At 47.7% G+C, this 25,452-nt stretch overlaps 1 protein-coding gene across 3 annotated transcripts; it reads right to left on the bottom strand.

Moving 5' to 3' along the window:
- Positions 1 to 15,403: 15,403 nt before the first annotated feature.
- Positions 15,404 to 21,220, bottom strand: CMTR2 (cap methyltransferase 2). 3 transcript variants are annotated; one of them, XM_027698324.1, is made up of 2 exons: positions 21,197 to 21,220; positions 15,404 to 19,004 (listed from the first exon to the last, which is right to left on the bottom strand). In XM_027698324.1, the coding sequence occupies exon 2, from the start codon at positions 18,983 to 18,985 to the stop codon at positions 16,691 to 16,693; it is 2,295 nt and encodes a 764-aa protein (XP_027554125.1). In that variant the 5' UTR covers positions 18,986 to 19,004; positions 21,197 to 21,220; the 3' UTR covers positions 15,404 to 16,690. The 3 variants fall into 3 exon arrangements, with proteins under 3 accessions (XP_027554125.1, XP_027554123.1, XP_027554124.1); XM_027698322.1 differs by lacking the exon at positions 21,197 to 21,220 and adding an exon at positions 21,039 to 21,087; XM_027698323.1 differs by lacking the exon at positions 21,197 to 21,220 and adding an exon at positions 20,175 to 20,277.
- Positions 21,221 to 25,452: the final 4,232 nt, after the last annotated feature.

Here is a 25,452-nt window from a genome sequence, read left to right as displayed (position 1 = left end):
GCCACTGTGCCTGAAGCCTCTCCAGCACGTCTCCACCTCCAGGCACCAGCAATCCCAGGAGCAGAGATGCAGCAGGTGAGCTGGGATCCCCAGCTGGATTCCCCTGCAGGAATCCCTCACTCCTCTCTCACAGCCTGCAGTTCAGCTATTGAAGCATTCCAGGAAGCCTCAGCAGACCCAGGGGAGGTCCTATAACCAAGAACATAAGGGAAGGGACACAGAGCCTCCATCCTTCCTTTCCAGGTGTTTTCTTCATGCCTGTCCCCAGGATATCCCTCCTTGGGCTCCACCACAGAGACAGCACTGCAACTTTCCCTCCCAAAGCAGCACAGGGACTCCCAGGGCAACCAGGCCACAGAGGAGAAAACTTCCCCATTTCCTTGACCATCCCCAAACATTTTCCTCTTCCCCAAAGACAGGGAAAAAAGAATAAATCCCCCTCCCCGTGCCAGAGGCAGCACACAAGACGGACCAAGGATGACACTGAAGGTCACAGATTTGCACTCATCTAATTACAGCCCTGCCAGAGATCAGGCAAAGGGACTGATCTCACAGGGGCTCAACCTTCCATATTTACTTGGGAAAAGGCAAAGTCACAAGGGGTAGCAAAAAACTCGCGTTCACCACAGTGCTGGGAATGCCATGGGGAAGCTGATCTACTTGTAATTAGCCTCTTGAATTTCTGAGCAGCCCAGTGGTTTTTGCAACATATAAAATCAGTTTTCCTAGTAGAAAATGGTGTCTTTCACCCAACTAACTTGATGGGAACAAAATGTGTTACTGACAAACCTTATCTGGTCCATACCCTTACAGCAGAGCTTTAAAACAAGAGCCTGCAGCACTCCTGAAAGACAGGGAAAACAGCATCTCAGCTTTGTGGCAGAACTGTGATGCAGATGATACTGCACAGGAAAATTGAGGTATAAGTTTCTTGTTCATCAGCTTTTCTTCAACAACTGCCTACAAGCAGAGGACACAAGGTGTCATCCTCCACATTTGCTGTGGGCTTGGATGCCCAGCACGTCTGCAGTCAGGTCACAGAGCCTGCCTCCTGCCTCAGTCACCCACCTCAAATCCTTCAGGAGAGAAATGGAAGGGCACTGAGCGTTCAGCTGGTGCCTTCAGCCCTCAGCATCCTCCATCACTAAAAAAAACCAACCAGGAGCAGGCAAGTGAAGTTATGCTCAGGCACCAGGACCTTCTAGAAGCATCCATCAGCTGAACTAACTGAGACACAAATATCCACAGTTTCTCTTTACCACAGCTTCAAGGCAGATCCCTTCTTTTATCCCTCCCTGGCTGCTACTGCCACCTTTTTAATTAGGAGCTGGATGCTAATTTCTCCCAGACAAGTTTACAACAACTTGCTGGGCTTCAGTTTAATTTTCCTATGACTACAAGACAGAGGTTTCCAAACCTGTTTGGAAACTATTTTTTTTTTCCTGGCTGGTCTCTCCAGCACTGAGAGCTCCTTTTGCAAATGATATCTCATTATAGATACATCTGGGATTAACCAAGCCAGCTACATCAAACCTTCACAAGGCATAGCTGGGCTGCAAAGGGAGCTGATCAGTCTCCTCACGGAGCAGACCTGGGAATTAGCCCAGCAATGGGGCTGGTCAGGAAGCCAGCTTGTGAAATGACACTTCTCCAGGAGCAAAAGGGGCTTTGCAGGCTGACTGGAGAAGGTTTCAGCTGCTGAGAGAACACAGCTCCCTCCTCCCCTGCCCTGCAAGCCCTCCCTCCCCAGGCAGGGGCAGCAGATCAGGCAGCAAACCTCCCCTCAGACAGGACATTTGAGGTTGTGATGGCAGCTTCAGTCCCTTGCTCCTCTCCACGGCTCAGAAAGCTTTTCTGCCCCGTTGGACACACTGGTCCCTGCATGCCCTCGACTCGAGAGGGGACCCTGGGGAGGTCAGAGCAGCCCCTCCAAGCTTTCAAGCTCACTGGGCTGCATCTCTGAGCAACCCTCAGTCCCTGCACATAAGGGCAGCCCTTTTTTTAGTCTCGTTGGCAAACTGAGCTGAAAAGCAGCTGGGGAGGAGCATTCACTTGGGAAAGCAGGATTTCTCCTTCCCAGCAAAGTAGCATTTGCAGGGCAGCAGTCAAACTGGCTGACATTTGCAGAGAGCTCTGAAGGCACATAACCCTCTGGAAATGCCCATCATCAGTCTTGCTATTCTTGGCCCACAAAGCTTGTTTGTCTCCCACAAAAAGCTGTGAGAGAGCACAACTCTTGCACACATCCTGTCTCCCTGGGAACTAATCCTACCTTCGTCCTTCTCGACTTAACTGTTCATTTGAGCCCCACAGCAGAATTTCAAGGTCTGGAACACCTGGCAGGAAATGAAAGCAAAGATCAGGTGTCAGGTGCCACCTCTCCTGGGGATGTACACCCAACAAGAAACCTTCTCTCACTATGGCATAACACAGGTAAGCCTGAAACAGCTGCTCTTGGAGACAGAAGCAACACAAGGGACTCCCCCAGCACATCCCTCCCAAAGCCCTGCTTGGTCCTGTGGCAGGGCAGGGGCTGCTGCCAGCATGGGCTCCCTGCCTTCCCAAATTTCCCCCTCAACGTTCCCACTTGCCCCAAGACTGTGTACAAGCCCATCTGGCAAATTCACAACAACAGCAGTTGTCCTTCCAGTAAAATAAATTCATCTAGAAGAGAAAAGGCAGCTGGCATCTGCTCCCCGCCAGAGCCTGCAGCAGACATTTCTACATGTTTTATAAGGCTCTTTTCTCTCCCTTTCACTCCTCATAAAGCAGACTGTGCAGGTCATCAGCAGGATCAGGCAGACAACCATGGAAAAATTTAGGTGGACTTTGGATGTCTGTGGTCCAACCCCTCTGCACAAAACAGACAATTTCCAAGTTAAAGCAGACTGTGCAGGGATGCACCCAGCAGTGTTAGGCATGTCCCAGGATGGAGATTCCCCAGCTCTCTGGATCACAGAAGCCTTCACCTGCCTCTAAAGTTCCCAGGCACACATTTGTCAGCTCCAGCACAGGCTCCAAGACGTGCTGTGACCCCACAGCACTCGCTCTCCCAGGTAACCTCAGCACACGCCTTCAAAGCCCTTGGCTCCTGGAAAAGAAGAAAAAGACTCTTATTTTGGGTATTGTTTGCTTTTAAGCAGCCATCTGTTGAACTATTGTCTGAGACCAAAATGCCAGCTGCCTCACAGCAGAGAGGCACTGGGTTATCTGCCCTGCACACTCGAGTGCCGGAAGATGGGTAACAGACCCAATAACCCAACTGAAATAAAAGCAACCTCTTTTAGCAACCTTTATCTTTGGCCCTGCAAATGCAGTGAGATACTCACCTCTTCTTCATGGTCTCCTGCAACCCCACAGCACCAAGCAGGGCAGTTGTCAAGGCCAGGGCACAAACACCCACCTCCCTGTACGTGGGGCACTGCCAGGGGATGGTGGGGAGAGGTGCCCCCGAGTACACACCTGGCTGAGAAGATGAGTGTTAAGAGGGAAGAATTAAATCAGAGATGAACATCCAGGCAGTCGATTATATAAACCAAAGGGAACAGCCAGGAAATAGTGAAGAGAGACCTGAGTCCCAAACAACCTCCCAGAGCATGTGGTAAACGGGGTGATGAAAAGGAAAGAAGGAAAAGGGTTCCCAAAGCACCTAACCCACACCACAGAGGAAAAGTCAGAGAGCAGGGAACATTCCAGAGTCAGGCCAGCTGTAAGTGAACCCAGCTCATGGGCTGAGAAAAGCAGAGCTGTAACACGTACTGAGAGCCAAGATTTGCTCAGCTAATATATGCCAAACACTCAATAAAACAGCAGCTCTATTTGTTTTCCACTGGATGAATAATCCTTTCTATCAGGATGCAATCAGGAGCCCAACAATGATTTAGCTGGGATAGCCTTTCCTTTGATTAGGAACCTGGAAATTCTCAGCTCAGCCACTTACAAGTTTCTTGCTTGCAGGGAGATTGTGTGTAACAGCCCAGCAGATTAAATACAGCAAACCTTCCCTGCAAAAATCAAAGCAAAGCCAGAGCTGCTGCTCGCCTCTTCAAGCAGCTGCAGAGCATTTCAGTCGAGGGAACAGAGCAAAGGATCATTCTTTCACTGATCCCTTAAAATTAAAATTATGCAACTGCTTTCCATCACTCATTTCCACCCAGATTTAAATGACTGAAGGTGTTCATTTCCTTCTGGAGTCAGGGCAAAATAACGGGGACTCGCCACCTCCACACGTCTGCACTTTGCACTTGTCTGTGTGTGACTTACACAACCACTGCAATAACACACCAAAGTCTCTCCAATCACTCGATAACTGAGCCTAGGGAGGCACAGCAGGGCCAAAACCTGAAACAAAGATATGCCCAGGACACGGGGAAGAACAGGGAGGAAGATGCAATGCTGGAAGCACCAGGTTTCTGAAGCTCAGAGCAGCGTGGATGCACTCAAGACAAAAAGCTGTACATGCTGCATTCCCATACATAATTACTGGAAGTTTTAGCTTTCTCAGTGTTTAAGGGTGTCCTGTACCTTGCTGGAGGTGTCTCCTGCAGTAGAAGACCTTAATTCACTCAGCCTTGGCAAGACAAAGCTGTATCCTAATGACAAAAAGCAAACCCGAGCTGAATGTGGGACCACTGTGAAAGTCACTGTCTGAAGTCCAGGACAGAAAAGCAAAGGTCTGCCTCCAATCTCCATCAAAAGGGGCTAATTCCCAAGTGCCTCCTGCCTCCTGGGCAGCAAATCAGTCACTGACAGACCAACCATGTCTTTGAGAAAGAATCTGAAGCCTCCACTGTGAACACCAGACAAGCCTCAGATGACTTCAGCACAGGGCTGGCTGAATTATCCACACCCCAGGAATTAGGTAAGTGCAGCTTAACTCATTTGCCTGCTTAGTCCAGAGCACTGTTAAATCCCCACACATTGATCCAAGTTGCCAGAGGTGTTTTAACCCTCGAGACCCCCAGGATGCAAAACAATGGTTAAGAAAGCAATTTTAAATATACAAATCTCATTTCCTCCAGTGTTTTAAGTGACTGCGAATGAACTGCTCATCCGTCCTTGCTCCCACCTCTTGCTAGGAGGAGGGTTAATTCAGCTCCATCTTGCATGTGATGCCTGCTTAAAACATGGAGCTGAATCAGCAGATCCTGTCCTGGAGGAAGAGGTAACCCTGCCCTGAACTTCTGTGCATCACGCAGCCCTAATTTGTCTCTGCAAACTAAGGGCAAGAAGCAGGACAGAAACAGAACAGTTAAACTGGCATCAACTGCTGGATTTTGAGGCCTGGTATCCTCCCCTGCCAAAAGACACATCCAAACCCACCTGGGCTGAAGGATTGTTCCTTCAGGCACAGGAAGCAATGCAGTAACACCTCTGTTCTTCTCCTGGTTTGGGTCACCAGAGAGCTGCTCATCAGCCCCTGGCCAGAAAAGCTCAGATCCTAATTAAAGGCAACATGTGAAAGCCCAAAGCAACAAAGACAGAGATTCATTCCCAGCGTCTGGCAAGTGACAAAAATACAGGAGCTTTTGGTAACAATTTTTTAAAGGGAAAACTAAAGTTTCCAGGACTCACTGCTGGAAGGCTCTTGGAGGAGAGGGTTAAACATTGTCAATTGGCAGATTTAAGCATTGTCTGGGAAATGTCAAATGCTGTCAAGATATGACAAAGCTCTCTGCAGTGATGCCCCCAGCAAGGGGCTCATCTCCCAGAACACACTGATGGACCATCAGCCCTGCCAACAGAAAGCAGTTTATTAGCAGCTGGTACAGAGAGTACAGCACCCTCAAATCAAAAAAGGTCAGCTCACTAAGGCACCCAGCATCTCCCTCTTGTACCTGCAGCCACACCTGCAGCCCTGCCCTGCCCATCAGGAGACCTCTCCGATGGAGTCAGTGCTCCCAGGCTTCCAAACCCTGGCTTTCCAGGAGCTGCACTCAATCCACTTCAGGGAAAAAAAAGATGAAAACATTCCTTAACTTCATCAGCACACTTCCAGGAATTTTCTCACCTCAGAGAAAATGAAATGGAAGGAACACTTTTATTCAGTTGCTCCAAAGCAAAATGAAACCAGGCACTGCAGCAGCAAGACAGCTACCAGTGGAGGAGAGCTCTTCAAAGCACTGAAATAAATAGCCTTGCCTACAGCTTCCAGCTGCACTGGATTGCTTTATACCACCTTACACAAACCCCAAAATAAAATGCCTCCTACAAGTTACCAAAGAAACAGCACTAACAGTGTTCTTGATGACCACAGGAGTAGGCATTGGCTTCTAAACACCCCCATCCTTTGGTCTCTACACCAAACTTTCAGATCTGATTCCACCCCAGCATCAGGTTGGTGTTCTGAAATGGTAACAAAAGCGGCTTCAGCGAGATCAGACAGAGCACAAAAATCCTCCTTATTAGTTCAAGTCCTGCTGTCTCTGACCAGCCTGATTGCCACAGCAGCCACTTGGCCTGGGGCAGCCAAACAGCCACAGAGCCCGAGCAGGGGACGAGGCAAAGCCTGGGGAAGAAAGATAAGTGTGAGAGAGACTTGACACAGTGAGGAGCACGTGGATCTGAACATCTCACCATCCCCTCCCAGGTGCCCCCATTTGGCACCAGAACTATCAGGGCCAATGCTCCAAGGGAGAGGCACCTGCTGCTTTCTCTGCCCTTGCTTGGCACATCAATATTTAAGTGACAGATATCGCCTCTGAGCTCTCCTTTGAGGGGAAAGGAGGAGGAAGAGAGGTGATGTGGGGCGATGCACCACCCGAGGAAGATTAAAAGAGCCGAGGCTTCATGAAACCGATCCAGGTGCCCGACTTTTTTCTATCTTTACAGATGTTCCTATACGTGGAACTGCAAAAGATTAAAATCCCTCGCGCGGGGAGAAGAGAAAAGCTTTGGAGACGGGCACAAAGGACGGTGCTGCAGACTCTTTCAAAGCCGGCAGAGCACACCTCCCTCCGGGGGAGACCAGCCCTAATTGCCACATTGCTTCCCGGTAATGACAGGGGGGAAGGGAGTCGGGACAGCTGCAAAAAAAAGTAAATGAGACTTCTCAAAGGGGAAAAAAAAAAAAAAAGGAAAGAGAAAATAACTGATATCTTTTTACCGTGCCATTTGTGACAAGAGCCATCAAAGCACGGCAGTCGGTGATGGGCAGCTGGGGAGAACAGTCGGGATTCGACAAAACTGTTGAAATCAGAATGAGAATTAACATCCATCAAAAAAAGTCCTCAGTCCTTTGCTTTGCCCTCGGGGTACCTCTGTGCCACAAGGTGAACATCCCTTTCTGCTGCCCAGGTGCAGACCCAGACCACTCTTTTTCCAAAGGTAACTGCCACAGCTCTGTGGGAGGATGGGACACCACCTCTTCTCCAGCTGGGGAAGAGGAGCTCCCTCCTGATCCAACAGGCACCAGAGTGGGCTGTGCTGCTCACAGTCACCTATGGTAGGATGGGCAATTGCTCATGGGCTCGTCAGGGCCACAGCAGAAGCTAAATCCAAAGCTCAGTCACCCCCAACCTTCCTCTTCTGCTCTAGTTTCACAAAGGTAATTCCAGTTTTGAAAGTAACTCCGTGACTCACCTTCTGTGCCAGTGATCCCATCTTCACCGGGGTTTGCTCTCTTTCCTCGAGTAAAAAGGAAAGGGCAGGGGAAACCTGACTGAGCAAATTGTTTCCTTTCTGTGGGGGGGCATTTGCTCAGCCCTCCAGCACTGGGAGGCAAATTATCTTCTGGCACAAGGGCACAAGAGTTCAGCACACTGTGCTAGCAAAGAGCTTGGCCCAGGTTTCCCTTCTTGATTCCTGCTTTCTAACAAGCATCCCACTGTTAAGACAATTTAAAAAAAAAAGGCACCAGCACAGCTGAGGAGAATCAGGCTCCCACTCCCTCCTCCTGCCTTCCTCAGCAGACCTAACAACACCCAGGAAAAAGAAGATCTGGGAGTCATCAGATGTAACATCTCATTTATTCCTTACAGCTGCCCCTGTTCTTTCCCCCCATATCATTATGGGCAAAATACATGGCAATTACAGTCCCCCCTGTGGGTACATTTTCCACGAGGTTTTGAAGTGCAGCTCTGAAGCAGAGCTCCATCCAAATAGACCCAGCTTTGAGATCTGCATCCCAAAGCTCAATGGGAAACGGGCACCTCAAATCCTTGCCAAACATCAGTCTTCCCCAACAAGCCATGTAGGACACACATTCCCGTGCCCTCTGCCCTGTGCTGTAGCAATTCCCTTCACCACATCAAAGGTCTGCAATGTCTGACAGTGTTATTTGACAAATTGCTCCCTCCTATTGCCACGGCACTGCTTCCAAGGCTTCCCATTTACCCTGAGGAGCAAGGTTACCCCAGCACTCCAACATGAGACAACAGGTTATCAGACACTTCACTTAGTCAGCCAAGGCACAGAGCAAGCCCTGCACAATTTATGGGGCTACTGGAAGCTGGTGGCTCCAGCTCAGCTGCATTTAGACAAATCCCATCTCCGGGCACAGCCTTGCCCCACCTGCCAGAGCCCCTGGCTCAGTGCACTGGGCCTGAAGGCACGTTTTTCATCGCCCTTCAAGTCCCAGAAGGCCAGGACATGAAAGGGACACCCTAAGGACACAGTCAGAGCGGCCCTGGCTGTAGTGAGGGAATGAAAAAAGTCAGATAGAAGCATAACACCTTTACCATTTAGTTCCCTGTTCCACACAGTAACTTCTGCAGCTTGGGGTGATGCAGTTGTGCACCTGAGAATGTGCACAACCAGTGTGTAGGGGCTCGTAGCTGGATGCTTTGCATCCTTCTCATCATTGCTGTCAAGACATTTTGGCTCTGCAAACCTAAATTCTGGTTCTGCAGTAATTCCCAAAAGAGTCAAACTACAGTTTCAGGCATCCCATTACCTGCAGAGGATCCTGGAAGTGTGACTGAGCACAGTCTAACCTTTCCAGTAAGAAACAATGGGACAGAGGAATGTGTGCAGGCATTTCAGAAACACACACAACCTAAACCCACAAGGATGGCACACGTGGCATGGAAGATGGAGAGACAGAAGCAAGACCAGTGGGGTTGCTAGCTGCCAATACAACACCTGGTAATGACAAAAGTAGTAAAGGAGACTGCTTTTAAAATACCAAGAACTAACTGCTTACTAGCCTGAAGTTGAGTGGATAATCCCTTTATAACGCAAAATTAAACTTTATCATGTCCTGGTGACCCTGCCTGACCCATCTTCAAACACATCACCCTCCTGAAAGATCTCAGCTGCTTCACCTGCAAGACTGAACACTGGGCAAATCTCTCACTGCCAGTGGTCCTGCTACCTCTTCCAATCCATTACATTTTCATCACCACCTTCCTGCTGCTCCCCAAGGTCAATTAAGGAAGAAGGATGAAGGGAAGCAGGAGAATGACAACAGTAACCAGAGCAGGGTATTAAATAGCTGACAGCAGAGCTCTGAAACAGAAGGGACAGACAGCAAGGCGTTCCTGTGCACCAGCTTTCACAATGCAAACGCAGTATAAACAGGGCAATAATCTGCTCCCAGGTCTGGAAAACCCAACCCCTTCAGCAGCAGCAGCATGACTCACTTCTGCAAACTTCCTTCCACGATTCTTAAGGACGGGAGCTTCACCTTGATCCAGATCCTGCCCACCTCCAAGCTGTGCTGCCATTTGGAGGTGTTCCCTCTGCTGTGGGGCATTCTCAGCATCCCAGCACAAAACCCAAGACCATCATACACACAGGCAAGGCTGGGTGCAAGCATCCTGCTGTCCTATTCCAAAAAAAGCTGCAGAGCAAGGAAGTCTGTCTCATCCTCAGAGAGCTTGCAGTAAGCATTAACAATACTTGTGCCACCACTTTTCCTACTTCAAGGAATCCTTCCCATCCCCACTGTCTGGTTAACCAAGTAGAAAATATCTTCTCTGGATCAACCCTTCCTTATTGCCTTCCTCCTCCAGCACTGCCTGTTCTAGGTTGGACATCACCACTCACCAGATATGACTTGCTTTAGAAGTGGATTTGTTTTGCTTTTTACTTTCTATTATTGCTGTGGTACTTTGTGCTTTTAGGCTCGTGTTTTCAAATTCTTCTTAGCAGTTACAGGCATTAACAAAAAAAAAAAAAACAACAACAAAAAACCAAAAGAGAACAAAAAGCTCTCCAAATTCTAACACAAATAGTCTGGGATTTCATGAAAAGTTCAGTACTGAAAGGAAGTGAGGAAGATTTGAAAGATTGTTCTGCAGTTGAGAGTCCTCAAAAAATAACACAGCAGAACTCCCATCAAAACATGCAAAGCCCTAATTTATGTCTTGCTTTTTTTTTTTTCCAACCCTCAGCTCCACATGAAGCTCAGAGTCCATCCACATTCCTGCCACACCTCCCCAGCAGCAGCTTTCAGATACACAGACCTCTTCCACTTGCTTTGCCAGTCAGCCCCTGCTTCAGTAGCATCACTGCCCCTTGCTCTGCTCTAGTGGGTCAAAAATTAGCACATCCATTTGCCCATGCTCATAAGCCAGGACTGTGCTGCCTGGGAAGGCTTCTAGGTACAGAGACAGCTCCTCTGGAATTAATGCATCTTGCATCAACAGAGGCGAGGCCTTAATATTTCAGCAGGAACCAGGATTTCATGTGTTGGCCCTGTTCCAAAAACTCAGGCTACTTACATCACATGCACTGGAATCAAACAAAGCATTATGGTTTAGTTGATTTTTTCTGCTCCATATATCTTCACAGGCATAAGAAACAGCCTTCTGAATTTGAAATGGAGCCTGAAGTTTCTGCAGAGCTTCACTTCCCAAAAACCAAATATTTACATCCACTAGCACCAGCTGCCTCTTTTCTTTTCTCCTCCATTTCATTTCCAGATGCATTGTTGGTGCATCTGCTCCATTAATTAAAACTGATTTACACAAGACAAAATAGAATCCTTAATACAAGCCTTCAGTGCAAACGAGTGACGTCCAAAATTGCACTGACAGCTTCCAAAATCCCCGTGTCCCATTTTCTCACCTTTGCTGCTTGAAAAGTGTTTTGCTCTGTTCAAGCCCATAGGACACTCCTATAGCTGAAACCAAAAGATAATTCAGCCTAACCTGACTCTCCTGACTTGCTCTTAGCTCCTGCCATCAATGATTAACACGGGGGGGGGCCTGAGGGGAAGGCTTGGTGGTGTTCTGCTGTTTGTTTTCATGATTGGCCCATTTTTCAGGCTCATTTTTAGGAGAGCAAGGAGGGGTGATGTAGTTTGGCTCCTGGCCTTAGCTGACTTTACGGTGCTGAGCAGGGAATAAATCATCACACGACTGGTAAAGCTACACACTACAAGGGATCTGAGGAACAAGGAGCCTCCACTGTGCATCCCACTCATCCTCAGAAGAGCCTCACTGGCCTCTGGGTGGGACTCTGGAGTTAGCCTGCAGTTAGTAACCCAGTGGTAACTTCCTTAGAAGGCCTTGCCTTTCATTATCACAGTATCTGAAAGACCCTGTCATCTTCCAGACATGGCTCAGAAGGGCTTGAGATGGGAAGGGGAAGAGAAAAGCACACAGACAGCAGCATTTCAATTTATACTCCCTCTGGAAACAAGGCAATACCCCTCTGCCAACTACCAAGAAGGTTCTGCCCATGTTTCTCTCAGTTCCTTCTATATCCAAACACCTTTCTGACACCCTGCTGGCTCTTCCAGCCTCTGCAGGACACATCAGCCACAAAGGCCATCTCATTCTCCATGCTTCTCTCCCAGCTTCAATTTAATCTCTGCTGTGAAAAGCCACAGAAATGGAGTCCTTAAAACTCATCTACCTTCAGGGGGAAAAGTAAATATACAAGTTGGCTCTAAGAGCAGATGGTGTCTAAAGGAAATTATGATAATTAAGCTTCAGAATTGTAGACTTCCAAGGGACTACTTCACTCCAGCACCAGACCTCTAGGCCAGTGCCACAGTTAAAAGTTTCACCACATTTCATTAATTGCTAATTACTGCTTCATTACTTCCACTCATGCTCCTGAGATTGCTGCTGTCACTGTTTCCTTCAGGGAACGGTTCAGGTCACTTCAAAACTGCAAAGAGTGATGTGATGAGTAAGGTCAGTTATTGAAACACAAATAAGTATTCTCAGCTGGTACCCTCGCCAAGCACAGTTTGTCATCAGGATCGTACCACGGCAGTCAGAAGGAATTTTTAACTTCAGTTCTGGCTCCACTTTGGCAAACCCCAGTCCCAGCATCCAGCCTAAGGAGCTGTGCCTGTCCTGCCTGTCCCCTCTGCAACCCACTGAGGAACTACAGTCAGACTGAATCACCCATCCCAGGCTAATCCGCTTCCTACTCAAACTCCTCCCTGAGCAAGTTCAGTCAGAGTCTGGCCTCAAGTTTTCTCAACAGAGCAACGATACTGCTGGGAATTGAAAGCTGGACAAAATCCAGAGCTTTGAACAGGTTTCCAAGTCTGAAAGCAGCATTTAAGTACAGAACTTTCACAAAGCTAGTCGCATAATTAAGAGCCAAACCACTTATATGAATATAAATTTATGGGCGAATACTACCCAGTTTCATAATGGAAACAAAGTTAATTTGGGTTTTATTCAGTGCCAGTGCTATTAACTGTGCATCTTAGGCATAACTGAACTTCTCCATAAATCTAAATTTCATTAACACCCTGAAATCAATTACTTTTTGATTTATGGTTAAGGCCATAGTGCTGACAGTTATTAAACACCAGCTTACCCTGGCGTTTCCACACAAAGTGCAAGCTCACCCTAGGTGGGGAGCAGCCTCTCCAAAGTGCAGTGTTCCCAAAGTGCAGAGGGAAGTTTTTGAACTAGCTCTCCTCTGACTCCCAATACACTAGGTGGATCCAGGTCCCTTCCAGCTGGTGCTAAAACTCAATGTTCTAAGAGATGCAGAGCTGCTACGTGGTTTTCAGGTGTGATGACGACAAGCCTCCGTCACCGTTCCCGCCAGCCAGGAGTCCTAAGTGCACTAATCCCAAACACATCCTGTGCTACTGATCTACTCCACGCAGGGCTCTTCACGCTGCCCACACAGCTGGCAGCATGGCTGGCTCCAGCTGCAGGGCTGGGCACCGCCAGCACTGCTGCAGGAATGAAGGCAGGGAGCCTTCTCCAGGCACGGAGCTGCTCCCAGGGCTCCCGCGGCTCTGACGTCCCCACACTCCTCCGCCAAAGCCTCGCCTGTCAGAGCACATCATTATCTGAGGGGACGTGTAGCTCCTCAGCAGCCACTTTGGAGGTGGGTTTAATTGTGACCCCACGACAGATTTCATTACATTTCAACTCAACTGGTGTCGAGCTGCGCTCTGTCATCCACCCGGGGCAGTCAATTGATTATAAAGCAAGTATTTATTCACCTTCTCACTCGAGAGACTTAAATTAAGGCACTTCACCACGGCCCCTTCATTTCTTGGTCGTAATTGAGGTTTCATTACCAACTGGCTACTGGGTCATTGTTTTGAGGCACAGGTAGCTGACAGCTCAGGACCTGGGGGTACCTCGGCATGAGCTTCCATTTGTATCAGGCAGCATTTGCCCATTCATCTCTCTGATACGCAGATAATGATCTCTGGCTTCAGCAACAAATAAGTTTTGAATATTGATTCACTTTCACCCTGCTGTCCCCCAATCCAAACAAATCAATTCGCCCACAAGTGACAGGCACTTCTCCCTGCTATCCCCCAATTTAGATAAATCAATTCTCTAACAAGCGAGCCGTCCTCGTTCAGTGGAGCACTATAAAGATGCACTTCAGTAGACGAGTTCAGGTTTCCTAGGGAGGAAAAAATATTGTTTTAATAAACCATTTCATATTATTGTTTTAATAAAAGGAGCCACTAACTGCGGTGCACTGGTGTGAGTGGTATTACAGGTAAAATTCCACCTCCCTGGTCTCGATGGGGTACACTGAGGACCTGACACAACACAGAAAAAGGGGATTTGTTAAATAGCTGTTCAGCCAGGGAGAGAGCTAATTTGCTTTGGGCTCAGTGCTTTCGCTTTGCTTTCAACACCAGCAATTTAAACTCAAAAACTGGCAGGCATGCTAGCATATTAAGTTCTATCAAAATTCAAATAAGATACATAATCTAAATAATGTAGTGTATAAATTGACTTTAAGGCCTGAAGAAGCTGCATATGCAGCTTTTAAGGTCTGTAGCAGCAAAATAAAGACATCCACATTTTCCCTTTCCTTTCTAATCTGCCATTTCATATGTCTTTAGGCACTGTTTTTATACTGTTATATTGGGAATGCAAATATTTCATAGAACTGTTTATAAGCCTGAATACAATTCTGAGCATTTACATTTCCCTATAATTCAGTAAAAGCACATTAAACAATATTTCCACCAAAATCAACCTGACAATCCCCCTAACAGGCTCTTCCATCCCTGCCTCCTATTTCAAGGACACTTCCAAAGTCCTCATGTCCCCTGAAGTACATTTTGACACTAACAGCCAACACTTACAGTCTGGTGCTTCACTAAAACCAAGTGAGGTTACACTGTCCTGCAGTTCAGCATCCATTCAACTCCTCTTCTTGTTTAAAAATGTTCCCAACAAACACCTACCAGCTGTAAGGAAATGAAGGTATGGGAACAGCATCCATTTCCTGTGTTGTCTCATACCTCCAGGACACAGAATGATCTTCCCCAGCTCACTCTAGTTTGGTGCTCACTCCCAAAGAGAAAGGCAATGAGAAAAAACATATTAGCATTAATAATTGCAATTAAAGTTAGTTAGCAAGCAGGTCTCCAGACAAAGCAGGATAGCCAACCCAAGGAATCCCTGGCAGTGCAGCAGAGCCAGCCCTGAGGAATAAAGGCACAGAGCTTTTTCTTAATCATACCACTCAGTGAAGGCAAGCAATTAGGATGAAAACATTTGGATAAGGATTAATAATAGACTTTGCAGACAAAAGCACAGTGTTTAACAGGCTTGTCCTACCAAAGCAGCTGTCACAGCCAGGAGAAAACGAAGATCCTGAAGACAAAATCCTTGCTGTTAAAAGTAGGTTACAGCAGCCACACAGAGGGACTGCAAGGCTCAGTGACAAGGCCAAGGGAACTGTGGTCAGGCCTCCTGTGCTGCTTTGACCACATCTGCAGCTGGAGTCTCTCTGAGCTGGTGAACTGCAAAGGTAAAGACACTGAGAAGCAAAGACCACCCCTGCTGAGCAGGCTGCTCCCGTGCCCCAGCACCCCTCACTCATTAAGGGTGGATCTAAGTGGCAAGATGAGGAAAGCCTGGCTCAAAAAAAAAAAAAAAAAGGAATATTAAACCTCCCCAGACTTCCCCCTACTGCTCTTCATTGTTTTGTTCCATGTTTGGTGAAGCAACACGTAAACAGCAACACTGAAAACTTAAAATAAAATATTTTATTTTCTCCAAATAACATTTATTTTCCTTTCTTTTTTTTTTTAAAAAAAAAGGTCTTTTAACACTTCGACCATTTGCAGACAAAACAAAAATATGCAACAGCCATGTAAATCAACATCCTTTCTTCTATTTAAAAAAAAATATATGCATCCTTCAAACCAAAAGCACACATGGATTAGTTACAATCCAAAAGTTTCACGACTGCACAACCCCGAGGGTTCCCACACGTGCAAACATGAACACCCATGTGCACAAGAAAGGCAGCACACAACTGGTGAACTGTTTGTTCAGGTGGTTATGCCTCAAAGTCTTTGTTTTAAAGATTTTTAGCAAGGAAAGTCTGGCAAATCCCATCAACCGCATGTTATATGAGCCTCTCCTGGCTGGTGGAAAAGTTTCCTGCATTTAAATGTCTCCTAAAGGTTCCACTTGTTATAAGTGGTAAGTATCTACAGCCACTGGCTAATTCTTTTAGCAAATTTCATTCTTAAGACTTGAGCTCAGCTTTGGACCCATAAGGAGTCACAAGAGAGGGCTCGATGGCAATTCAAATTATTGCCTGAAGAGCAGGCAATGAACAGCCAGAGGCTGAGAGCTTCTCTGGCATAAACAGCTCCATTTGATCCTTCTGTCAAGTGACTGAAGTGCACAAAGAACTGGAACTAAGGATATCAGCATGGCATTCACAAAACAGTTGCAAGAATGAGATGGAGAAACCATTAAAATTTCCCTTGCCAAAGTCTGATAGTCTCAGTTCTCAGCTGCTGAAGTGCTAAAAAAGAGGCTGATACTCAAAGGCTACAAGGTGAAATTCAGAGGCTCTTGTTTAAAAATGAGAAACAGGGACAAGTACTGATAAACACCATCATTCCATACCACCCAGAATGGTAAGGCAGGTTACACAGGACTTCCCCCCACTCCATCATTAAGAATTAAACCAGCTGTAAATGAAAGGGATGTCAAAAGACAGTTTTTAGGGATGGTAACAGGAGGCTCTGAGGCTCCAGCTCAGTGGTCAGCCCTCGCTTTCACCAATTCAAGGACTCTGTGTTGTTCTGCATCCTAAAGCACCCAGCTCAGTGGCCAGAAATCAAGGTCTGGTTTTCCTTTCTCCTACTTTCCACATGGACAATATAGTGCAAGGGGGACTGATAGTTCAAAACATCTTCCCAGCACTCCCAATGTCACACCAAGGTTTTACAGTAACGCTGCCTTCACATTAACAGTGTTTTTAACACCTTCTGCCTGCCTGCCAAACCAGGTCTACCAGCAGCAACTCGCCCAGTTCTGCAACGACTTCAAAGTGAAATGTTTCCAGTCATTTGCTGCTGCTGAGCTTGCACAATCAGGTGGAGCTGTCTCTTTGCTACGGCCGTGTTTAAATCCCACAGGAACTCCAGCAGCTTGCCCTGGAGGAGAACCTCCATGGGCACGAACTGCAGGACCTGCTGGGGGGAGTCTGTGTCCAGTAAAGAGCTCATCAGAGTGTTCAGCTGCTGCAGATATTGGAGAACCGGAGCAGGGAGGCCCCGGTACCCAACACAGAGCAGAGCAGCACCGGGCCCCAGGGGCTCCCGGGAGGTGGGACAGGTGAACGTGACCCCTCTGAAGCAGCAGTGCAGGATGAACACCAGCCCGGCTGTGAAGCGGGTCAGGCAAGAGAGGAGAGGCAAAACCAACGCATCTCCTGCTGTCAGCTGGCTCAGCGAACGCAGGACACACTCCAGAAGCTGCTGCTGGTACTTGGGTTCTCCGTCGTAAAGCGAGGAGAAGCTGAAAGTCAGCAGCGAGGCCGAGTCCACGGGCTTTACCTCCATACTGGGCCAGCTCTCTGTAGCACAGAGGGAGGGAAAGCCCACCACAAGGCACTTGAATTGGTCACTACAACTTTCACTTGGGGCGTCTTGATGACACCTGGAAAGATCAGACACTTTTGCCAGTATCAGTTCCCCGGGAAGAACTTCACAGGAGTGACAAGGCTGCAGCACTGCTCTGCTTTTCAGCCTCCCCCCGCCCACCTTCCTCACAGCTTCATTGAGACTTTCCAAGACTTGACCATCACAAAACGGGGAACATTTTACCACCGGTAGTCTTTTCCCTTCCAAAATGTACCACAAGCTACATTCGAGGTTAGAAGGTGATCCTTCCAGGATGCACATGTTCCCAGCATTATTTGAACTATGTTCTTCAGCCAAGTGATTAAAATAGCCCTTTGCCACCTTATCATTCCATGTCAAGGTTTCCATCATCTTCCTTTCGTTGTATGTACTAAAATATTTGTTTCTTTGCCCAAACCATTTTGCATTCATGCTGCAACCAGCCTGAGATTTCTTGACAAGCCAGTTTTTTCTGGCAATGGGTTTCATACAAAACCTTTGCATGAAGAACTGTGCTGCACAGTCTCTTAACTCGTTCAGTTTGATCTGCTCCGCTTCTTCCATGTGCTCAAAGAGACGGATGTTCTCAGAGATAGTCTCTACCTGGCACTGGTGGAAGAACATGCAACACTCTTCGTGTATTTTAAGGAAAGATTCCGGTAGTGTATGCTGGGGAAAAAGGGCTTTGTTGACCACTTCTGTTCCAAAGTTCTGCGTCATTTTAGGAAGCAGCAGATGAAGGCTCTCCCTGCCCAAATAACGGAGACAAACCACGTAGGCCTCTGAGTTTCCAGCTTTGCTAGTGGCTGGCTTAAAGACATGGACCTCCTCGAAAGAGCAGTTCAGCAGAAAGAGCAGGTTGACAGAACAGTGTTCAAACAGCGTGAACATCTTCAGAACGAAGGACCCTCCAGTGCCCAGGATCATCAGAGCAGTGACTGTTTCACAGTACAGAAGGGGTGAGACCAGAGCTTCCTGCTCACCCGGGTTTCCCTGGCAGTCAAAGCTGCCATCAGCAGTCACCAAGTGAACTGTGGTCATGCTGCTCACAAAGTTCTGAAGTCCTGACAGATGCCTTAATGTCATCACATCCCCAGTGTTATCTGGGCCAAAGTACCACCAAGGCAACGTATTTGCTATCAGACGGTCGTCCATGATCATCATAAGGGTGTCATTGGCTTCATGGTATGGATTTAGAGTATTAGCTACCCAATTCCAGTGGCAAGGGACATGGTGGGACTTCAAGTAGTGATTGAGACTGGCTATGAAAGCTCCAGGTGCTTCACAGAGGTGGACAGAATTCAGTTCTCCCTCCTGGAGAGCTTCTTCTGGGAGAAGAGGAAAACTGCCCAGGATCTCATGAAATTTGCACCAGGCCTGGGTGCACAGCTCAGCATTCACAGATTTCCTCACGTGAGATATGATTTTCCCTGCTTTATTGGTGAAGGAGGTGTGCCGATGCCAGTCCTCCAGGTTCTTATCACTCAGCTGGTTCTTCACTTCATTCATTGAGTCCTTCAGAGCCAGGAGCGAGTGAAATTCCTTGTGATCACATGTAAAAACATTGCTGGGATCTGGCAGCTTCCATTCATTATTCGCTGGCTCAGTGTAAGTAAACTTCTTTGCAAAGAGCTTCTCAATTTCAGAAAGAACATCAGGACTGAACTTTTCAAGGTTTGTCTTCTGGTCAACATAAGGCTGCTTACATTTGTCCATTCTTGGATGGATTCACAACCTGGAAAACAGCAGGGGAGAAGAAATTCCAATCATACAGGTACAGAAATAGGCAAAGCTTTTAATAAAAAATAAAAATGTCTCCTGTTTAACCTCAGTATTCCAGAACAGGAGAGAAATGCTCCACAGAATCATGCACCAACGAGGAAAAGAAATGAGGGCTATCCTGAATAAGGCCATTTGGAACTCAGGAGGTTCACCACTTCAGTTGCCCTTCTTGCTATTTAAACAGCAAGTGAAGAAGAGTTTGCTGCTGCTTTGGCCCTTCACTGACTCCAAATACTCTGTTCACTGTGTGGGTCTAAACACTCACATACAAATACCTCTCTCAGTCACAAAAGAGAACACACCACAAGCTCTACAAATTAAACAAGTGGCCCAGAAATCTTTTAATCTGTTCATGGCAGTATTTATCTGAGAGGTCAAAGTATGGAAGGTGGGGAGCCACAAGGAAAGGCTCCCTTTGAAAGGGAGCACGGCTGCTGCTCTCCCAGTTTCCCAACAGGGAATAACCCTCCCATCTCTTCCACCAGACCCCATGTGATGCTGGGAAAGCCCTCACTGGCACCCTCCAGCACAGTCCCTCAGCTGAAGAGGCCCTGGGGGGAGGTTGGACATCAGCCTGTGAGCAAAGCCCCTTTTTTTGTGCTCAGCATTACAGCTCTCTGCCAGGCCCCTGCAAACCCTTATGCCTCCCTTTTCTGACTGAAAAAACTGTGATAAATCCGAAGCGAGAGGAGAGTTGTTTGCAGCTGTGGTCAATGTGAACATGTGCTTGATGTTGAAGAAGAAAGTAGTGCCAAGTGTTGTGCTGCGAGTGGATAAAAGCAGACGAACACAAGCACACTCTGCACAGAGCCAACGAGGCTGCTGCCATCTGCTCCAGCGCCCAGCACAAAGCACACACGGCGCAAGTGACAGTCACTAACCAGAAACCAGCCAGCCAGCAATTTATTCCCAACTAAAACGTTCATTTGAGCAAAATAATTTAATCAAAATTACCACCAGAGACAGGAAATCTCTCTGTGTATCATTTCAACCACCCTGCTCCCTTCAAAAGCGAAATATAATCATCTTACATGTTATGAAATAGATGGGTGTGAAAAAGTACTGGATTAAAATTGAAAGAGTTGAGAAACTTTGGAAGCAAACAGCACAAAGAATGGCCAACCTCAACACTTTACTCTTCCCCTTGAACCCACGCGGCATCTCAGGCCATGGCCATGGCTGTCTCCCCTCATCACCATCAGCCCTCTGGAGAGAGACACGTGGTCACACACATGGCTGAGGTTTCATCTCTCTTCAAGGCCTTTCAATGAGCAGGTTTAGTTTCACTGTCCTTTGCACAAATGTACTCTGGCTTTGATCTCATCCTTTCTCGCAGCATGTGCTGGGGAGAAGAAGGAAACTCAGGGAAACACAGAGCCTGCTGTGTCCTAGGCTAGTTTTCCTTCATTTTAAACACCAACTATGAGGCTTTTAATTACAGCTCACCCCAGGAAATCGTAGAAAAGGCTTGGGTTGGAAGGGACCTTAGAGGTTATCCCATTCCAACCCCCTGCCATGGGCAGGGACACCTTCCGCTACACCAGTCACTCCAACCTGGCCTTGAACACTTCCACAAGTGGGGCAGCCACAGCTTCTCCGGGCAACCTGTGCCAGGGCCTCACCACCCTCACAGGGAAGGATTTCTTCCTAACATATAATCTACATCTCTCCTCTTTAAAAGCTTTCCCCCCCGCCCGTGTAAAAAGTCACTCCCTCCTTACTGTAAACCTCCTTTGAGCACTGGAAGGGGCTCGACGGTCTCTCCAAAGCCCTCTCCAGGCTGAACCACCCCAGCTCCCTCAGCCTGTCCCAGAGCTGCTCCAGCCACAACACCAACAAGCTCACCCCCAAATCCCTAACCGGGCTCTGCCAGCGCATGGCAAAAGCAATCCTGCTTTTCCATCATCATTTCCAGCCCACACACACCCACACACACTCCCCGCCCCCGACCGGCGCTGTGCTCTGCGCTCCCCGCACGGCTCCTCACCCATCCCCGCGCTCGGCTGCGGCCCGGTCCGGCCGCCCGTCCCTCCGCCCCGGCCGCTCGTAGAGCGCCGCGCCCGCCCCAGGCGCCTCCCCGCGCCGCCCGCTCGCTACGCGAGGCCGCGGCTGCAGCGCGGCCCCCGGAGCCGCCCCGGCTCTTACCCGCCCGGCCCGGCCCGGCCCCTCGCCCGGCCCCCCTCCCTCCCTCCCTCCCTCCCTCTGCTCGGGGCCGCCGCGGGCACCGCCCCGGCCCAGCCCGGGCGGCCAGGGCTGTGCTGCCGGGGTTTCGCCATGAGCGCGGGGGAAGGCTCGGGGCGCTGCGGGCAGAGGGTGAGGGCGGCCCCGGGCAGGGCAGGAGGCAGCGCGGAGGTGGAGGCCGTTTCCTCCTCAGGGAGCTAAAGAGGGGCTGCTTCGTCAGGGGAAAGGGGGAACGAAGGAGCCGCCTCCCCGCAGCGGGGCAGCCCCGGCACGGGAGTTCTTTCCCCAGCACTTACCGGGTGACTCGGGGAGAAGCGGGGTTGGGATGTGCTGGGCACCCGCTGGGGCTCAGCGCCCTGGGTGAGGCTCAGCGCCCTGCAGGGCTGTCCGGGGAGCAGAGCCTGAACCAAACTCCTTCCTTCATCTCCCAGCCCTGCAGAGGCCAGGGCACAGCACACCCTGGGTCTGCAGCCCGGCCTTGCGCCTCCAGAGCCGGCAGTGATGCTCCTCCAGAGCTCGCTTGGGCCTCTGTAACCCACAAGGCGGGTGCTTAAGAAGACTCTCCACATAATAACCCACTTTGGTGCCCCTTCTAAATCCTCAGGAGACTCGTTACACCCAGCTTGGTTTAGCATGATGCATGAGCCTTGAAATATTAACAGATCCATAATGAGCATCATCAAGCATCCATTGCAGCAACCCTGGAAACACACAGGTGCTTTTTAGGCAGTAAAACAGCATCTAATCTGCACACAGAGGCAGGAAGGTCAAAGCAGATTCATTGTTACAGCAGACAGCAGGTGCAGGTTGCTCCCGAGACTTTAAGTATTGTGGGGATTTTCCTATATGCAGGTTCAGGAATGAGGCATTGCCAGCCCGTTTGGGAACAAACAGCAAACGTTGGAGCATGAGTAAGCAGAAATCCTTTGGCTTTAATGCCAGGCTTCCTGCTATTGACTTTTGCACTCTCACATACTTCTTCTTCACGAAGCTCAATCCAGCCCTAAGCCAGACGTAGTTTTGGTACAGAAATTCAGTGCTATGACTACAAGGAACTCCACAATTGATGATGTAACTTGGGAAAATTTTGCTAAAAGCCCAATAATTGGAAAAAAACCCTTTGACATGTCTATCTTAAGGATATAATAGTGTATAGGTAAATTATCTTTTCTCCTGCTCTAGGTACATAAAAGAACTAATATGTTAAAGTAAGAAATCTATAATCAGACAGCTTCTCTCTTTTAAGCTACTTACCTATTTTTAAAAATGAAGCAATAGTACTACAAAATAGAAAGAATCATAAGTGTAGAAAAAGCCCACTGCCACATGTAAAAAGGAATACAGAACTAAAACTCTTGTAATCTTGGAGGAAAAAAAAAAGATAATGTATTTTTTAAAGCTAAAACTCTCCTATTGACCCCTGGTGTAACCAAAAGGTACTGGCTACCTCACCAGAAGTTTTCCCTAATGAGAAAGAGTTGAGGTGCAGATGGAAGATTTCTGTGTCTGCAACACCTCTTCACCCTTTGACTGGCCTGTTTGAAAATCACTTGTAGTCAATCAATGGGTAAAGGTGGGAGGGAGAGCTGGGGCAAATGAATGAAAACAGGTGAGCAGCTGGTGAGATGGGGAGCTGAGGGTATGGTGGCTTCTCCAGTGCCTGGTCTGGTCTCTCCTTTATTGCTCAGGGCAATAAAAATAAATAAAATAAAAATAAATAAAATGTTATCTTTAGCTCATGAGAATTTAAAGTTAATGAGAATGTGTTACAGTCTGAAACATTTGTGTCTTGTGTTTCCTTTACTTTTGGCTTTCCCTCTGGTACCTGCAGTGCTGCTGTGATGTTTCAGTGACCTTCCTTTTGTTATTCCTGCATGCTCACACACCAGGCACCAGACTTGCACTGACTGACTTCTGTGGGCCAGGGGTAATTAAATCATTGAGCTTAAGGGTTGATTCTTTTTAATTTCTTCTTAAACACTTAAATCACCTTGTCACGTGTTCTTGGGTTCTTAAGTGTTTGGATAACGCTACCAAGAGGAAAACTACTATTCAGCTCATAGGGGAAAGTGGTGTGTGAGAAAGACTTTGACCTTTTCAGTCCTACCCTGCTAGGCTTTTACTGTAGTTTGCAGCTTTTCAGTGTCAGTCTCCTGGACTGCTGAAGATAAGGCTCTTCCAAAACACAGGAGAGAGCAATTCGTCACTGGGCATGTGACAGTACAAGAGCCCTAGCTAAAATAAATGTGATGGAACAGCGCACTTAAGAAAAATGTGATACTTTTTCTGAAATTAAACCTTCAACTCAGCTTGTGAGCTTCAGAGTCCTCCTATGTTTTCTGAAATCTCTTCAAGTTAAAGCACAAATCTGAGTAGATGCTTCTATCTTTGCATAATAATACCTTTTTTATTTTTTTGTCCATGTAGGACACCTAAAATAGGAACATAGCACTTTGTTCGTGGATTAGTCCTGCTTTTGTGGACCTAATCTTTACCAGCTGATTGACAGCTGATCTTTTCCCAGTCAGACCATAACCTGTGTGCACAGCTGTGGCACCAACAGCCCCAGATGGAAGCATCTGCCTTTGAGGGAATACCGGGCAGTTAAACATCTCATTAAGAACAGCATCCTCTTGTTTATGCCTCTGACTTTTTTCTTTCTCCTTGTGTAATTGTACCATGTGATGGAGATGGGGAGTGTTACTGGAGCATTTGGGAGCTCTTTCAATCATACTGGATGTGCAGGAAGTCCTCTGGGAAGACTACGGTGAGCCCTGGCAGAAAATTCATAGATTCTGTAGGACATCCCATACTTCTCACCCTGCTTCCAAAGATCAGCCCCCAAACCATCTAATTTTGGGATAGCATTGGTGTGGTAAAGTAGTCAGGAGAGGGCTCTCAGTAGGTGTGAGAAGAATCACCCACAGTGATCATGTGCATGATTGTGATTAGATTTATTGCTAATTCAGTGCCTGAACTTTGCCAGTGCAGTGTCTAAATAACAGCACTGTCATCTGTGGTGCACGATGCTGGGATGGCTGGTTGCCCTTAATGCAGTGGCTTTGCATGACCTTGGAGACTGCTCTGTAAGGGTCATTCTTGTTCTGCTCCTGGCCTGCAGTCCAAAGTCAGACAGATCTGTGTTTCATTTTCCTCCCTGGAAGAACTGCAGCCACTATCTGCTACAGGGAGAGTGAGTTGGGAGACTCCAGTAAACTGCATCTAATACAGACAATTAGTGAAATGATCTACGCTTGTCTAACCTTTGCTTATTTAAACAAAAATCAGTGAGATGAAAAGGAAAACCTATAGACTTTTCAATAATGTGGCATTATTGCTCCACAAATGAGATAATGAGGAAGCATTGATCTTGTTGGAACAGCACAAACACATCCTGACAGACCATGGCTACGAATGGTGCTGTGTTCACCTACTGTTTTCCAAGGAGGGCTTTTGGAGAAAGGGGAACATGGTCCTGGGGCCTGGTGAAAGGTCTGGCATCCAGTTCCACAGTGTGAAAGTGTGACTGATTAGTGAAGAGAAAACCAGACCACAGAGCAGGATGAACCTTGGTCCTCTGCTGTTTTGATAGGAGTAAGTGTCCTTCCCAGGGAGAAGTCATATTCTTGCTGTGGAGAAGCACATTGGAGCCCCAGGCCAACACCTGGCTGTGATGCCAGAATATGAACTGTATTCACCTGTGTTGAATAGGGGAATATATCTATTTTCATGAATCTTTAGTGATACATACAGCTGTGTAGTATCATTTAACTATCTGAGAATTGTTTTCTTCTGTGGCAGGCCTGAAAGCATTTCTTCCTTATTCCTTAGAATTTTTAGTTCTTTTCAAGTTATTTCTGTTTATTGTGAGCCAGAGGGGTACCTGGCCTTTTGTAGTCTCTAGTCTGCCAGGATCTGTGGTTTCTTTTCCACTTATCCTCACTAAAGTGTTGTTTCAGCCATCCACCACACCTTCCCCTGAGCTCTCTGATTTTCTGCCTGCCTCAAAGCACTTCCAAAGCAGAAAGCCCATCCATTCATCCCAAGCCTGACATACTGCTGATCCCTGGTTGTGCTGGTTTTATCCCTTCAGAAAGTACAACTCCTTTCCCTCAAATCCCCAAAAGGTCCTTTTTATACCCTTTCTCCCTGAGTTTCTTGACACAGGTCCCTTTGCTTCTGCAAACCCCCATGGCCACAACCCCAGCCTTATCCTTTGC

The sequence above is a fragment of the Neopelma chrysocephalum genome, unplaced genomic scaffold, assembly GCF_003984885.1.
Source record: "Neopelma chrysocephalum unplaced genomic scaffold, ASM398488v2 Primary Assembly neopelma1_125, whole genome shotgun sequence".
NCBI lineage: Eukaryota > Metazoa > Chordata > Aves > Passeriformes > Pipridae > Neopelma > Neopelma chrysocephalum.
Note: the sequence above shows the minus strand (reverse complement) of the source record. Positions and strands in the feature narration are given on the sequence as shown.